At 42.7% G+C, this 15,558-nt stretch overlaps 1 protein-coding gene across 1 annotated transcript in view; it reads right to left on the bottom strand.

Annotated features, from left to right (window-relative positions):
* The window catches only part of LOC135508208 (echinoderm microtubule-associated protein-like 5), a 75,132-nt gene that overhangs the window by 4,268 nt on the left and 55,306 nt on the right, over positions 1-15,558 (bottom strand). The window contains exons 15-34 of the mRNA XM_064928243.1: positions 13,665-13,770; positions 13,144-13,237; positions 9,713-9,813; positions 9,420-9,613; positions 9,043-9,154; positions 8,732-8,859; positions 7,803-7,944; positions 7,529-7,681; positions 6,756-6,887; positions 5,311-5,399; positions 4,806-4,982; positions 4,475-4,676; positions 4,187-4,313; positions 3,034-3,112; positions 2,542-2,671; positions 2,217-2,315; positions 1,761-1,781; positions 1,019-1,192; positions 680-888; positions 138-295 (exon numbers count right to left, since the gene is read on the bottom strand). Of these exons, the coding sequence (XP_064784315.1) occupies positions 138-295; positions 680-888; positions 1,019-1,192; positions 1,761-1,781; positions 2,217-2,315; positions 2,542-2,671; positions 3,034-3,112; positions 4,187-4,313; positions 4,475-4,676; positions 4,806-4,982; positions 5,311-5,399; positions 6,756-6,887; positions 7,529-7,681; positions 7,803-7,944; positions 8,732-8,859; positions 9,043-9,154; positions 9,420-9,613; positions 9,713-9,813; positions 13,144-13,237; positions 13,665-13,770 (2,627 nt within the window). The remainder of the gene's footprint in view (positions 1-137; positions 296-679; positions 889-1,018; positions 1,193-1,760; positions 1,782-2,216; positions 2,316-2,541; positions 2,672-3,033; positions 3,113-4,186; positions 4,314-4,474; positions 4,677-4,805; positions 4,983-5,310; positions 5,400-6,755; positions 6,888-7,528; positions 7,682-7,802; positions 7,945-8,731; positions 8,860-9,042; positions 9,155-9,419; positions 9,614-9,712; positions 9,814-13,143; positions 13,238-13,664; positions 13,771-15,558) is intronic.

Raw genomic sequence — 15,558 nt, forward strand, 5'->3', positions numbered from 1 at the left:
TTCCATTCAAGTTTCATACTCTCAGTCCTCTATATGTTTATGTAGAAACTTTGATTAATTAATCCAAGTCAGTTCATTGATTTCACACGACTAACAGCAGTGGTAGCTGGTACAGTGAGGAGAGGAGCAATACTTACGGTCTTTCCTTGCCTCCCGTAACGATGAGGCCATCTCTTAGTGTGGTGTACATGGTGAATACAGGCCCTGTGTGGGCTTTAGCCACTACTCTCACTAGAATGTGCTCCTTCCACACACACACATCCCCACTAATGGTACCTGTAAATGTCAAGTTATTCTGAAAAAAAAAAAAAAAAACCTGCACTAATCTTGTGACCTAAAAGAGCAGAGAAGCATTGCACAGACAATCAATCAGTATAAGAATCAATTAAATTGCATCGTTAACCCTATTCAATAGGCTTTATACATATAATTACAACATGTATCATATCTGTACACTGTTGTACATTGAAATGAAAGGTAGATTATATTTTTAAAAGTTTTCAACATTAATTCAAGTTAACATTCATAAGATTATACATAAAATAAAGTATAAGTACATCTTAACAATAAGTACAATGCCAAATACATTCTAAGTACACATGTTCCATAGGGAAACTGCAAATGTAGTAACTGTACTGTCCGATTGGGCAGTAACATAGAGAGTGGGGAATGGACTTACAGCTCCAAATGCTACAGAGAGCATGGTCTGCATGCGGGCGTCCTCTATGGAACTCATCACACCCTTCTTGCACAGCAGAGCCCGGCCCGCGAGCGTCCAGAACCTCACATGTTTTATCCCAACAGAAACAAAGTGGGTGTCCGAGTCCGGACGGAACTCTGCCACAAAGATCCGTTGAGTGTGACCTGACCGGCTGGCCACTTTGGCACCTTGAAAATAATGGTGCATTGATATAAGCTCTGTAGGGGACCTATCTCCCTGTATTCATTGCAGCTGGGCACTAACAGGTGCACCGTGATAAGGTGAAAAACCTGTAATGAGTTGGTGTGAGGTATTTACCTTCTTGCCACTTCCAGATGGTAATGGTGTGTTCTGGGTCCAGACCCACAGAGAGCAGCAGCTTCCCAGTGGCACTGAAGCTGACTGAGCAGACACCCCGGGAGTGGAAACAGCGCAGCACAGACAGCGTCTGCTTGTTCATGGCATCCCACACATGGATGGAGGGCGACGTGGCTGAGGGAGGGAACAACAGCAGTGTAGATTCAAGCTTCATGTATGCTGGATGAAAAGAGGCCAGAAACATTAGGCCCCAACTAAATCCACAAATGATGAAATTCAATGACTGTGACTTCTTTTAAATATGATGTTTTTACATTTGTCGGACCATATGACATAAGTTATAATGGATATTGAATATCAATGGTACATTCATATAAAAAACTTGTCTTGAATTGAGTACCAATGTAAGTGGGGGTCAAACAAGAGCTACAGGGCTACAAGCAACTGAAGCAATCAAGCAAGGTTGTGTGAGATGCACACCTGCCCTTCCCATCTAACCCACTAGGTCGCAGTCTATCAATATAACACACTGTGGATGCAGTAGAAGGTTAACTGGAAAGCTGTCAATCAATATTATCTATGAAGAAGAGAAAGCTATTCTCAATCTACCATAAGAAAACATCATCAAGGATATTTTCAAAATTATTGATTTTTTTCTACTAGTGCACCAAAACACTCTCAGTCAGAACAACATCCTGCTGTCTGGGACAAACCAAAACTATTGAAATGGCGAAGTTCTTACCTGACATATCACCAGTATCACCTGTATGGAACAAATGTAAAGATTAATTAAATAATAGGAAGATCAATGGCACTAGTAAAACTCTAAAACACTATTTTACGCAGTCCAAGTGTTAATAAGAATATTGACAGAATACTGTATTGTAGTAGTTTTCCTCATAAAGAGCTAACATGTGCATGGGAATTGTACAAAGACCTCCCACATGCAGCTTTTGATTCACTCTTTAGAGACTGTTTGCATAGCATGTGTTTTTGGAAGGTTTCTGTAGATTGCAAGGTACACAGCAAGCATGCATGATAATTACTCTTTTATTCAACTGTGTGGAGTTTGCAACTATACAGGTAAGTTTCATCAGAGCACAGATAAGGGGGGGGGGGGGTACAGTAATCCCCCAGTTGAACACACAGTTACAGCACATAGGGAAGAAAACATGAGGTCAACCTCTCACAAACATACCTACTTGGCCAGTTGCCACCACGTTGGGGAATTTGGGGTGTTGATTGATAGTCAGGCACAGAATGTCATCACTATGTTCTATATAGAAGCTTTGGCAGGCTGCAAGGAAACACATACACACAGGCACGTGCACGCAACCACGTGCACACGCCATGCACACACACACACAAATATGTGAATTGACATCCCTCATAAGAACAGTAAAGGACAATCAACATATTTAGTATTTCAAAGAACAGCATTAAGGCTCATTCAACAATACTGTAAAACCCTCTTCAGATGAACACAACTCGGCTCATCCCTTCTCTACTCCAACCCCTCCCACCTGTGGTTAAGTTGAGGACGATACCGACAGAAGCTGTGTGGTAGATGATATCCGTCCCCTCATTCAGGTAGTGGACGTTGTTGCGGCAGTCATTGCCCCGGTAACCAAAAACCAGATCCAGCACCAGGTCCTGCAGAAGAGTTATGAAAGGGTCAGGATCAAAATCATCTCTATGACAACTGAGGGAGATGAGACCAATTTCTTTTTGAAGGTACAGCAGCGCATCAGGAGCATGTGCTTCCTCAAGATGTGATTATGGTTAAATTATGGTCCCTGAAGAGGATGTCTGGAGTGGACAAAGCAGAACACAGTTCTTGACTCTAAATAATTGCATTACCAAAACAATGACCAACCTATTTGCTGCATGACAAATACTAATGCAAAAATCGAATTTGATGAGATATGTGGGTTAATGTAGGTTGCATCAATAGCTAACATCCATAAAATATTATTTGAATGGGTGTGTTAGTCCTAAGGTAACACCAGTCTCACCTCAATGGGCCGCTTCTTCTTGCCCACATTGTTGGTCTGCAGCTTCTCAGGCTGTGGCAGCGCCCTGCTAACAGGAGGTCTGAAACAGACAGCTAGAATAATAGGAGCTACTGTGTATGACCCCATCGACCCCTCAATCTTTCTCAAGTCAAAGATCCAAAATACAAGTCAAGACCTTAATGAATCATGTATTTGGAGAAGACGTTTCTTGAGCTATAAGTGCTCAATAAGTGAAATGTGGGTCTGAAATATTCAATCAGAAGAAGTTAATATGGAACATAGGGGATGTGTCTTACCTTGACCCTCTTCCATGGCAGCAATAACAAAGACAAATGGAACATGAGAAAAGGGGTTCTGACAGCACAGCGTTCACAGCTGCCCCACCGACACAGAAGCATAACACAACACTGACAAGGCAGCCACAGAGGACATAAAATACACCCCATTCAGCGCCACAGAGTATTTATAACAACCAGCACCTTTAGCATCTCTATGATAATCACTAACTGGCACCCACAGATGCTGCATGGGTTGTCAAACCATAGTGTGAAGCAGACATACTTATTATTATAAACTCTTCCACATAGTTCACGAAACAGACAAATATTTCCAAAACCCAAGTAAAGACGTTCTGTACGGCTTATTTGGACCATAGTTTCTGTAAAAGACCACAGATTAACATGCTTTATCAATTGAGATTTGAGATATTTGTGCCTAGCAAGAGGTACATTTCCCTAAAGTAATGGGGATGTCTTGTGTAAAGTCTCTTACCTGACTACCCCCTGCCTTCAAGTAGAATGAAAGAGGAGAGCAGGACAGACAGAGACAGAGGGACAGCCATTGAAGAGAGAAGAAGAGAGAGGTGAGGTTATCCTCTAAGGGACAGTATGAATTTACGTAAAGGCAAAAAAAGAAACGTGATTGAGGGAATCTGGATTTACACAAATTGGGTTGGTGGACCCTTTGGTGTCACTTTGACATATTATGAGATTCCAATTGGATTTGCTTTCACTACACCTCGTTTCAGTTTAAACTGATTGTCTTAAATATTTTGTGTCCATCATGTGCCCAATAAAGAAAGCCTCAAATGGAAAATACATGAAAAAGAGATTTGAACCCGGGGGTGTCTCTCCACAGCCCTGTGGACTGTTACCTCTCGTCCACAGATGGCTCCTTCAGCTGCAAGTGGGGTTTGACCCCAGTCATGGGTCGCACGTTGGTGGATAAGGCCTTGATGGTGTAGTTCATCTCATTCTCCCTCGTCACATCACTGTCATAACCTGGCCAATGACAGAAAAGATAAAGATACTAGATCAGAACACATGCTGCCTTTTACACCATCTATGAGAGGCTAAACATAATCAAATATTAGAGGGAGGCTACCTATATCAGTAGAAAGTGACTATATGATGACTTGTGTGTATTTGTGTGCATTTCTCACCCCCATCATCCTCGCTCTCGATGTCCGACTCTTCACTATCACAATGTCTGGCTTCCCTGTGCCCCTCGGCCTCGTGAGTCCAGATCATGAGGCATGTGTCACCCCCACCAACCGTCACCAGGAGACCATCGTCATGCGTCCACCGCACGTTAGTCACATGGGTGCTATGGGCCACATAGCGCTTGAACTTTGCATACTTTCCCTGTGGGCAGAAGTAACATTAAGTTAGAATAACATCGTTTTAACATTAGCATTAACATAACAGTGTAAATGTATTACATTCTAGTAAGGGCAATGAGAAGACATGAATAGCTCATTATAAGTGCCTTACCTTGACAGGATACCTGAATAGCTTGACGTATCCCAGATCATCCCCCGTTGCCAGCACGTTTCTGTTGTTGCTAAGGCAGGCAGTGGTCACCTCGGTAACCTCACTGACCACTGGCCAGATCCCCTCACAGGACGTCCCGAGAACACAAGTCCATGTGCTCCAGTCTATCTTCTCTACCTGAAGGAGAGGACCAGGAGAGATGAGAGGAAGGGTGGTGAGGTGGACAACAGTGGTTCCTATGAGATTTGACACCAGCCTGACCCCCCCCCCCGTGCCTCAAAAGGTGTCTGAACATCACACAGTATAAAGAGGCCCTAAAAACACTATCCCATTTCCATTGCCAGAATTAGAATGATGCTGGAGAAAAATGGGCTGTGTTAATGCTTGAGTGCCCTTACCACGCTGTCCTGTGACATCTCGGGGGGAAAGTAGGCCAGCCCCACTATAGCCACGACAATGCCATGGGCCATGGCAGGCAGCAGTGTATATGATGTGCTGTGCTTACCTCTGTAGCAGGAATGGTCTGCTTCTTTCCCCGTGGAGCTTCGAAAAATAACTGTTCTTTAGCACCAGTGTTCACTTGCAGTAGTTTTCCTGTGAATGAGAGAACACAGTTAAGACTGAATCTGATATTAAATGAACCCTTTTGTGGTTTATAGTAGGGTCGTTCCACAAAATTAGTGCCTTTTGCGTCCCTTTGATATTTTAAGTAGAATTTTGCACAAATATAACATTTTAAAAGCCTGTTATATTAAATTAATTGCACTCATCAAGAATTCAATCAATCACATTTTTATATGAATAAAGGCTTGCTACAGTGCCAAAATTCAGCATTTTGACTTGTCCCTCCGCCAACCCTGTTTCACTTCTAGGACGATTTCAACCCACTTAATCCAAAAACGTCTCCATGTTTTCACCATCATTGTAAAGCCCTCATTATTTTGTTTTCTTAAAATGATTATTCATTTCATGTGATTAGTAATTAATTTACGTCTGTCCCTCATTTTAAGATCAACCCTATTACTTGAACTGAACTCTCATTTTAATATGGTGAAACTATTCATTTAAAAAAAATGTTTCAAAAGAAACATTTAACATCTAATAGTCAAATCATAATGTAATAGCAGGTGAGCTGAATCTACTCTTTCTGGCCATTACGGTCCCCTGGGCACAGACTTCAGTTCAGCATCTAGTTTTGATTTACATTTGGTTGAGTTGTCAACTAACTTGAATTCAACATGAGATCAACACAAAATAAAATGTCACCATGTCATCAGATTAAGGTTAAAAGTTTGTTAAAAAAAAATGAAATGTACTTAAGGCTTTTCACAAATCCAATCAGTTTTCCACGTAGATCCAATGTCATTTTGCCCACTGGGTGGTGTTTTGTGCTGGAAAACTGAGCGGATCGAGCGTTGCTCTTCAACTCTGTTAGCAATTACATTTCTTTGGGGATGCTTGCATTCAGTTGCCACTCCCTGTTGCACACAACACGCTTCCATTCCTCCTCTCATGAGGGGATTTATAGCTGATTTAAGATGAAATCATCAACCTTCCTAAGGTCAACCCCATTACTTTATTTGGCACTTGATAGGCACTTAATAGAGCCATTTTTTTTATTTAACCTCTTCAGATGGAAAAACTTGTTTTTTATGAGGTTGAACATGTGCTCTTTATGTCAGAAAGCTCAAATGAGGTGAAATCAAAATATTTGACACTTCTCAAAAGGCACTGTATCGGTGGAACAACCCAGTAGCATTATCATTCAGTTATCATACTTGGAATAACAAACGACTATTCCTTTACCTAGAGGTTTAAAATGGATGTCCACACATTGTGAATGAGCCAACAATAAGAATAGCCTGAAATACAATGGCATTGGTCCAGGTCAACTGTCACCTGCAAAGGTCACTGCCACAATCAGTGTAGTTGTTAGACGAACATGTTTACCTCTCTTGTCCCAGTCCAGATGGGTGATGTAGTTGAGGGACCCCTTGCACACCCCCACCCTCTTGCTGCTCATCACATTATAGATGTCCACAAAGCTGTCAACCGACGCCACCGCCAGGTACTTCCCTGCACCTGTGTAAACACAGCAGCCATGTTTCAAAAGGGTTTCCTTTTCTGTTGTTACAAGTCTGTCAGGCCTTCTGGTCAGCAGCCAAGATAACAACACACATTAAATAAACTCTGACAACAAACAGTACTCCATATTTACAGTATGTATATGGTCGTCACAATTCTTTAGAATAATAAAACTACTATCTGCCAACACATTGAACAGTGTATAAGAGTGCAGACATCTATATTGTATAGAGAAGCAATTAGAAGCACTATCAGTTATGTGTTGGGAAACTGGATCCTTAGCATTGTAGATTAAGGTTAACTGGCCATGAGATAGAGAGTTTAGTATCTTGCTCTCACTTTATCCTCCCCCACTACTCTCTTCCCACTCAGACAGACTGTGTCTCTCCCTGCCTGGCCTTGTTACATACATCAGTGTATTTGGGTCAAGCCTGCAGCAATACCTCTTCTCACAGCAGGGGGAAAATATGAATAACTGGCCATATCTCATATAGTTTTTCTCTTTATTTTTAAGAAAAAGTCATTTTTTACACTTTGTCTTTCTTTCTTCAGGAAAGAATATGGAGGGAATTTGTAGGGCTGGAGGGATGAATGGAGGGAGGGATGAGTGGAGGGATGGAGGGAGGACAATGTCTGACCTGGTGAGAAGCGTATGTCTGAGATGATATCCTTGCGGTGGTGGAAGGACACTAGGTCCTCCAGGGTGTCTGCGTTGACGATGAGGAAGCTTCCGTCGTTCAGGCCCACTGCCAGGGCCTTGCCCTCAGGGGAGAAGCAGCAGCAGCGCCCCCCTATGGAGGAGGTCAGTTAGTACCTCAGAGAATGCACCTAATGACTATAAGAATGCACCACAGAAAGGGAAAAAAGGAAGTGAATGAATGTAGCATAGACCTTTCTATTTGAGTGACTCACCTTTCTTGAGCTTGCGTACAGCCAGCATACAGTGGCTGGGGGACAGGTCCCATATGCGCAGGGTTTTGTCATCGCTGACAGTGGCACAGAGAGGGAGATGGGGATGAGTGGCCAGGCCCCATACCTCACCCTCCATGTGACCCTGTGGACCCATCAAATAGACAATACCATTCACTCAGTGCAACTCAATTCAATCTAATCAAGGTACGACAGAGAGGGGTTAGGAACCACATTTTATATCTTCTAACATAAAATATTTGATACACATAGCACCCAGGTAAAATAAATACACGGACTACATGTCTAGCACAGTGTAGCATTTTGCGAACACGCATCCACATATTTGTTCTGAAAATTCTTAAGTGCACAATGAAAATCAATGGAGGAGCCAGGCAGACAGAAGCCTCAGAGCTCATTCCATATGTTTCTGTTGCTCGGCTTCACCCATAAGAAATTGCTCATTTGCTCTAGAGCATTTCACAAGAAAATCAATAACAGCTCTGGGTTTCCTATGGGTCAAATGAGGCCTGGGGAGATAGTAGAAGCACTTGTCTTTGCAAAATTATTTTACAAAATTAAAAGACTGCAGGGCTCATTCATCAGTATTATAAACAGTTTCTGCAACGTAACTCCAGGTACTATACAGTATAACATAGTTCTACAATGGTTTCCAGTGAAGAGACAGTTCCCCTCACTGCCAGTCTCTCAGTACAACCTTCAACCCAAAATAATGTGCCCCCAGCTGACACCTTCATTACTGACACCTCATTGGCTCCCACCTAACCAAGCTACAAAAACCAGGCTGCCACATCCCTGCCAGCCTCAGTTAAGCACAGCTGGTACCTGTCGTGTGTGCTGTTCATTGTGACATTTGTGACAGATTGTTGACTTTATAATGACACTGTATGTAACACTCTGTATCCGCTCACCTGGACCAGCAAGGTGATGGGTCCACTCTTATCCACCTCCAGAATCTCTCCGTTCTTTGTCCCCACCAGTATATAACCATGACCAAGTGATATGGCACGTATGGAAGGGTTGTCCTCCAACAGTAACCCTATAGAGTGAATTATAGGATAAGGACTTTCATTTAACCAGGGGCAGAGGAAGCAATCTTCATTAAAGCTAAATGGATTGAGTGTTTAAATGGATTTCCACTGAATGATTCCTTTGGCGTTGGAGCTATGAGCCCAGTATGTAACGTGATTGGCTTCACGGCAGTGAAAGGGTGACCTTTTACCTTTGGAGCCTGGAGCGAGGACTGCTCTCTTGATGGCGTACGTCTTGAGGCATCTCTCAAAGGTATCATCCCACAGAGCCACTATGCCGTCCTTCCCTCCTGTCACAAATCCCTACAGAGTGGAACATCACGAGAGAACAGGAGAATATCTCTTCTTTAATCACTCACATAGCATCGTTGTATAAAACTGACATCTGAAAGAATACAATCCTACTCTATTCATTGACAATACTACACCATCAGAAGAGTAATGGCAAAAACAAAGAGAGAAACAGTGAGAGGGGAAGAAAGAAAGAGAGACACAGAGAGAGAGGTGTCATCTCTATTTCACATTTCAAATGGCCAGTGTTTAAACCCCTTCCTTTCCCGTCCAGTACCTTCTCCAGGGCGTGCATACTGAAGACTGGGCCATCATGGGCTTTGACTGTCTTTACCAGGAACATGTCTCTCCAGATACAGATGTCTCCTGTGCACGTCCCTGAGAACACCATCTCCTCTGTCCAGCCATATACAGCACACATCATTGTCTCGGTCTTCCCCATATTACCCTTACGCCCGATCAGACCACCACCTGAAAGAGAGGTTGTGTCATTAACTTACATGACAACACATCACATCATTCTTTGAGACATTGCTGAGCCAACTTTTGTTTAACTTTGCGGTCTCTTACCTGCTTTATGCCAGAACTTCATATGCTTTACGCCTGCTGTGATGAGCTTGTCTGAACAGTACGGATTCATTTTTATGACAAAAATCTTATCCTTGCTTCCCCTAAAAAATTATTGAAAACATTGCATTAATTCCATTGCACAAAAATACATGGATCTGAAATAGAAGTGGAATAAACTTAGAAGACAGTTAGTGTACAGGGAATCATATTACACCCAATGCGTCTGCACAGTTTGGCTGCCTGCCTCCCATATGAACAATAAGGATCAGTGGCCTTTCCTGTCTGATCCAATGGAGCGTAGTGCACACTGGGCTGGGTCCCTAATCACTGGCCTTTCCTGTCTGATCCAATGGAGCGTAGTGCACACTGGGCTGGGTCCCTAATCACTGGCCTTTCCTGTCTGATCCAATGGAGCGTAGTGCACACTGGGCTGGGTCCCTAATCACTGGCCTTTCCTGTCTGATCCAATGGAGTGTAGTGCACACTGGGCTGGGTCCCTAATCACTGGCCTTTGTGCTGCTGCATCACTACATGGCGCTCACTGAGGCCAGAGCAGAACTGATACCGACTTCATCTCTCTATCCCTTTCAAGCTTTCTCACTCTCCTTCTCTCACTTCCATCCCAATCCCCTTCTCCCACTATTTTCCCTCCCCGTCTCCTATTGGTCTCCTCCCCCACTCATCTTTCTTCCTCCCCCGCTCATCTCCATCTTTCTCTCCTGCCCCCTCTCCCTATCTCTGCCTCACCATGCTCCTCTCCCAGCTGAGGACTAGGCAGTGCAGTGCACAAGGCAGGCTCTGTCAGGCCCCATTTCCCTCTGCCCGCCTCACTGCACTGCCCACCAGGGCCTGCAAAGGAGATTAGTGCAGCTCCAAGCTGTCTCTGAGCTGCCACGGGAGCACAGTACACAACAGCTACAGCACGCAGGCAGGACATGAGCAAGCCTCCACTGCTCTAACTAGCCTGATGGAATTCCAAAGGACTATTTTACCACTATGAATATAAAGTGCAAAGCCATAGAGAAATAAGACCAGCATTAGGGGAAATCAGTGTCCATATAGATGCAAGACAACCATATTTGAATTCCTGGATATTTGATATTTGCTAGTTTGAAATGCCACTTGATTTTACATAATTTTCTTTTTTTAAATGGCCACTTTTCATTTGAGATTATATTCACAGTGAATGTAGCCTAAACCCAGGTTGAGATGGATGGACCAGAGATCTGCACCAGACATACACTTAATCATTCAGCTGTGAGTTGGCAGGGCCAAGTGTTCTCTATTCAGAAAGGAACAGCTTTAAGAGTCTGCAGGGTGGTTCCCCTCCCTCCTCTCTTCACAAGAACTATATCAATGTTGCCCTCATATATAAATGTCCACATTTAAAGTGGAGGTGCTCAAGCTGTCTAGGGAATTAAAGGGAATGTTTTGATCAGGAGCAATGAAGTACTTGTTGTTATTCTCTTGGCTCCGGAGCTTGTACAATGGCCAAGGGATGGTTGTGATGCTGGACATTGCATGACTGGACATGTATCTTTGTGAATCAGTGTGGGGGTGGATAACTGATTTATGCTGCAGGAACTACTGACCGGATCATAGCTTGTGGACAAAGACCTCTCATTTACATGAATAATACCAAACTGAATCTGGACCAAAACTAGTTTTATTATGGTCACTCTACAGTAACAGTCAAACGTTTGGACACACCAACTCATTCAAGGGTTTTTCTTTATTTTTACTATTTTCTACATTGTAGAATAGTGAAGACATCAAGACTATGAAATAACACATGTGGAATCACTTAGTAATCAAAAACATTTAAACAAATCCAAATATATTTTATATTTGGGATACTTCAAAGTAGCTACCCTTTGCCTTGATGACAGCTTTGCACACTCTTGGCATTCTCTCAACCAGCTTCATGAGGTAGTCACCTGGAATGCATTTCAATTAACAGGTGTGCCTTCTTAAAAGTTAATTTATGGAATTTCTTTCCTTAATGCATTTGAGCCAATCAGTTGTGTTGTGACAAGGTAGGGGTGGTATACAGAATATAGCCCTATTTGGTAAAAGACCAAGTCCATATTTTGGCAAGAACAGCTCAAATAAGCAAAAAGAAACAGTCCATCATTACTTTAAGATATGAATGTCAGTCGATCTGGAAAATTACAAGAACTTTGAACGTTTCTTCAAGTGCAGTCGCAAAAACCATTGAGCGGTATGATGAAACTGGCTCTCATGAGGACCGCCACAGGAATGGAAGACCCAGAGTTACCTCTGCTGCAGAGGATAAGTTCATTAGAGTTACCAGCCTCAGAAACTACAGCCCAAATAAACGCCTCACTGAGTTCAAGTAACAGACACATCTCAACATCAACTGTTCAGAGGAGACTGTGTGAATCAGGCCTTCATGGTTGAATTGCTGCAAATAAACCACTACTAAAGGACACAAATAATAATAAGAGGCTTGCAACTCGAGCAATGGACATTAGACCAGTGGAAATCTGTTCTTTGGTCTGATGAGTCCAAATTTGAGATTTTTCGTTCCAACTGCCATGTCTTTGTGAGACGCAGAGTAGGTGAACGGATGATCTCCACATGTGTGGTTCCCACCGTGAAGCATGGAGGAGGATGTGTGATGGTGTGGGGGTGTTTTGCTGGTGACACTGTCAGTGATTTATTTAGAATTCAAGGCACACTTACCCAGCATGGTTAATACAGCATTTTGCAGCGATACGCCATCCCATCTGGTTTGCCCTCAGTGAGACTATCATTTGTTTTCAACAATACAATGACCCAATACACCTCCAGACTATTTGACCAAGAAAGAGAGTGATGGAGTGCAGCATCAGATGACCTGGCCTCCACAATCACCCGACTTCAACCCAATTGAGTTGGTTTGGGATGAGTTGGACCCCAGAGTGAAGGAAAAGAACATCAACAAGTGCTCAGAATATGTGGGAACTCCTTTAAGATGGTTGGAAAAGCATTCCAGGTGAAGCTCGTTGAGAGAATGCAAAGAGTGTGCAAAGCTGCCATCAAGGCAAAGGGTGGCTACTTTGAATAATCTAAAATAGATTTTGATTTGTTTAACACTTTGTTGGTTACCTCATGATTCCATGTGCTATTTTATCATTTTGATGTTTTCACTATTATTCTACAATGTAGAAAATAGTAAAAATAAAGACAAACCCTTGAATGAGTTGGTGTGTCCAAACGTTTGACTGTTACTGTATATATATCATGAGCTAACTCACTGAGAAACATTTTCTAGTCTTGTTTTTCATCAGTAAGTGGAGCGTTCCTGAAGAACGTCAGCCCTTAGGACTTATCTTGACCTTTGATGTCTCTAGTCTGCCTATTGAGGAGACTGCTGAGATCTGAATGGATCATCTGAGATGCCATAACAGCTACTGTACTGTACTAACCTAATGGCTGAGAGCTTCTCCCCCTTCCTCCAGTCCCAAAGGACAATGGTGTGGTTGTCATCCAGCCCGACCGAGGCCAGTCGCTTGCCATCCGCTGAGGAAGAACAACAAAACACAACCTCAATCAATTCAAAATTCACACAGAGAGCCTCTCTATTTACTCTTGTTTTGTGAGGAACAGTAAACTAGCCTGGTATAGGTTTGATCCATGGCAGGTAATGGCAGCTACGCCTCTGTCTGTGGCCAATTATCAAGAGAGAGATGAGAGCCTTTGCCTTGATGCTGCCAGCCTGCCACAGTACACAGACTATCTCCATAAAAGGGTTGTTCAGCGCCATGCTTCTAAATTGGAACACATTTCAACTCACCCATTTCCTGTGTGAAGGAAGAGTTATTTTTCTCCATGGCTGACTGAGAATGTCAGGCTAGGTTAAAGCAATATTGAGTTGTTGTTGTGTTCAATGCGTTACACTATCTGGAGAGTGTATGGAAAGCATCTGTAAACAGCCCTGGTGTACTACCTGAGAAGTCTAGGGCACACACTCCCAGTTGGTGGAATCCTTTCAACACAGACAGGGGTTTCAGCATCTCTGTGTCCCATATATGGATGGAAGAGTCTCGCCCCACCTGGACAGACAGAAGAAACAATTAGCTTCCACGCATCCACAGCAACTTCCACACCCACACAGGGCAATGCAACAGTTCCAGGTCAGTGTTAGCAGTAGGACATTATCTTTAGTTACTTTGCACCATAAGCATATACAGAAGACCCTCCAGCTCCCAAAGGCATCTTTAGAGGTCAGCCTCTATACACTTTAGGCCCTAGCTACTCTATTCCAGTCTCTGAATATATATAACAAAATGTCATCTTCCACCTAAAAGGGGAACAAAGTATATACAATATACACACACACTACACTACCATTCAAAAGTATGGGGTCAAATTGATCAGAAATACAGTTCAGAAATGGTTAATGTTGTAAATTACTATTGTAGCTGAAAACGTCAGATTTTTTATGGAATATCTACATAGGCGTACAGAGGCCCATTATCAGCAACCATCCCTCCTGTGTTCCAATGGCACAATGTGTTAGCTAATCCAAGTTTATCATTTTAAAAGGCTAATTGATCATTAGAAAACCTTTTTGCAATTATGTCAGCACAGCTGAAAACTGTTGTTCTGACTAAAGAAGCAATAAAACTGTCCTTCTGTAGACGAGTTGAGTATCTGGAGCATCAACATTTGTGGGTTCAATTACAGGCTCAAAATGGCCAGAAACAAAGTACTTTCTTCTGAAACTCGTCAGTCTATTAGTTTTCTGAGAAATTAAGGCTATTCCACGTGAGAAATTGCAAAGAAACTCAAAATCTTGTACAACGCTGTGTACTACTCCCTTCACAGAGCATCACAAACGGTCTCTAACCAGAATAGAAAAAGGAGTGGGAGGCCACGGTGCACAACTGAGCAAGACAAATACATTAGAGTGTCTAGTTTGAGAAACAGACGACTCACAAGTCCTCAACTGGCAGCTTCATTAAATAGTACCCGCAAAACACCAGTCTCAACGTCAACAGTGAAGAGGCGACTCCGGGATGCTGGCCTTCTAGGCAGAGTTGCAAAGAAAAAGCCATATCTCAGACTGGCCAATAAAAAGAAAAGATTATGATGGGCAAAAGAACACAGACACTGGACAGAGGAACTCTGCCTAGAAGGCCAGCATCCCGGAGTCGCCTCTTCACTGTTGACGTTGAGACTGGTGTTTTGCAGGTACTATTAAATGAAGCTGCAAGTTGAGGACTTGTGAGGTGTCCGTTTCTCAAACTGGACACTCTAATGTACATGTCCTCTTGATCAGTTGTGCACCGGGGCCTGCCACTTTCTATTCTGGTTAGAGACAGTTTGCACTGTTCTGTGAAGGGAGTAGTACACAGCGTTGTACGAGATCTTCAGTTTCTTTGCAATTTCTTGCATGGAATAGCCTTCATCTCCAAGAACAAGAATAGACTGATGAGTCTGGCCATTTTGAGCCTGTAATCGAACACACAAATGATGATGCTCAAGATACTCAACTTGTCTAAAGAAGGCCAGTTTTATTGCTTCTTTAATCAGAACAACAGTTTTCATCTGTGCTAACATAATTGCAAAAGGGTTTTCTAATGATAAATTAGCCTTTTAAAATGATGAACTTGGATTAGCTAACACAACATGCCATTGGAACACAGGAGTGATGGTTGCTGATAATGGGCCTCTGTACACCTATGTAAATATTCCATAAAAATATCTGACGTTTCCAGCTACAATAGTAATTTACAACATTAACAATGTCTACACTGTATTTCTGATCAATTTCCTGTTATTTTAATGGACAAAAAAATGTGCTTTTCTTTAAAAAAAATAAGGACATTTCTAAGTGA

Source organism: Oncorhynchus masou, chromosome 21 (assembly GCF_036934945.1).
Source record: "Oncorhynchus masou masou isolate Uvic2021 chromosome 21, UVic_Omas_1.1, whole genome shotgun sequence".
Classification (NCBI taxonomy): Eukaryota; Metazoa; Chordata; class Actinopteri; order Salmoniformes; family Salmonidae; genus Oncorhynchus; species Oncorhynchus masou.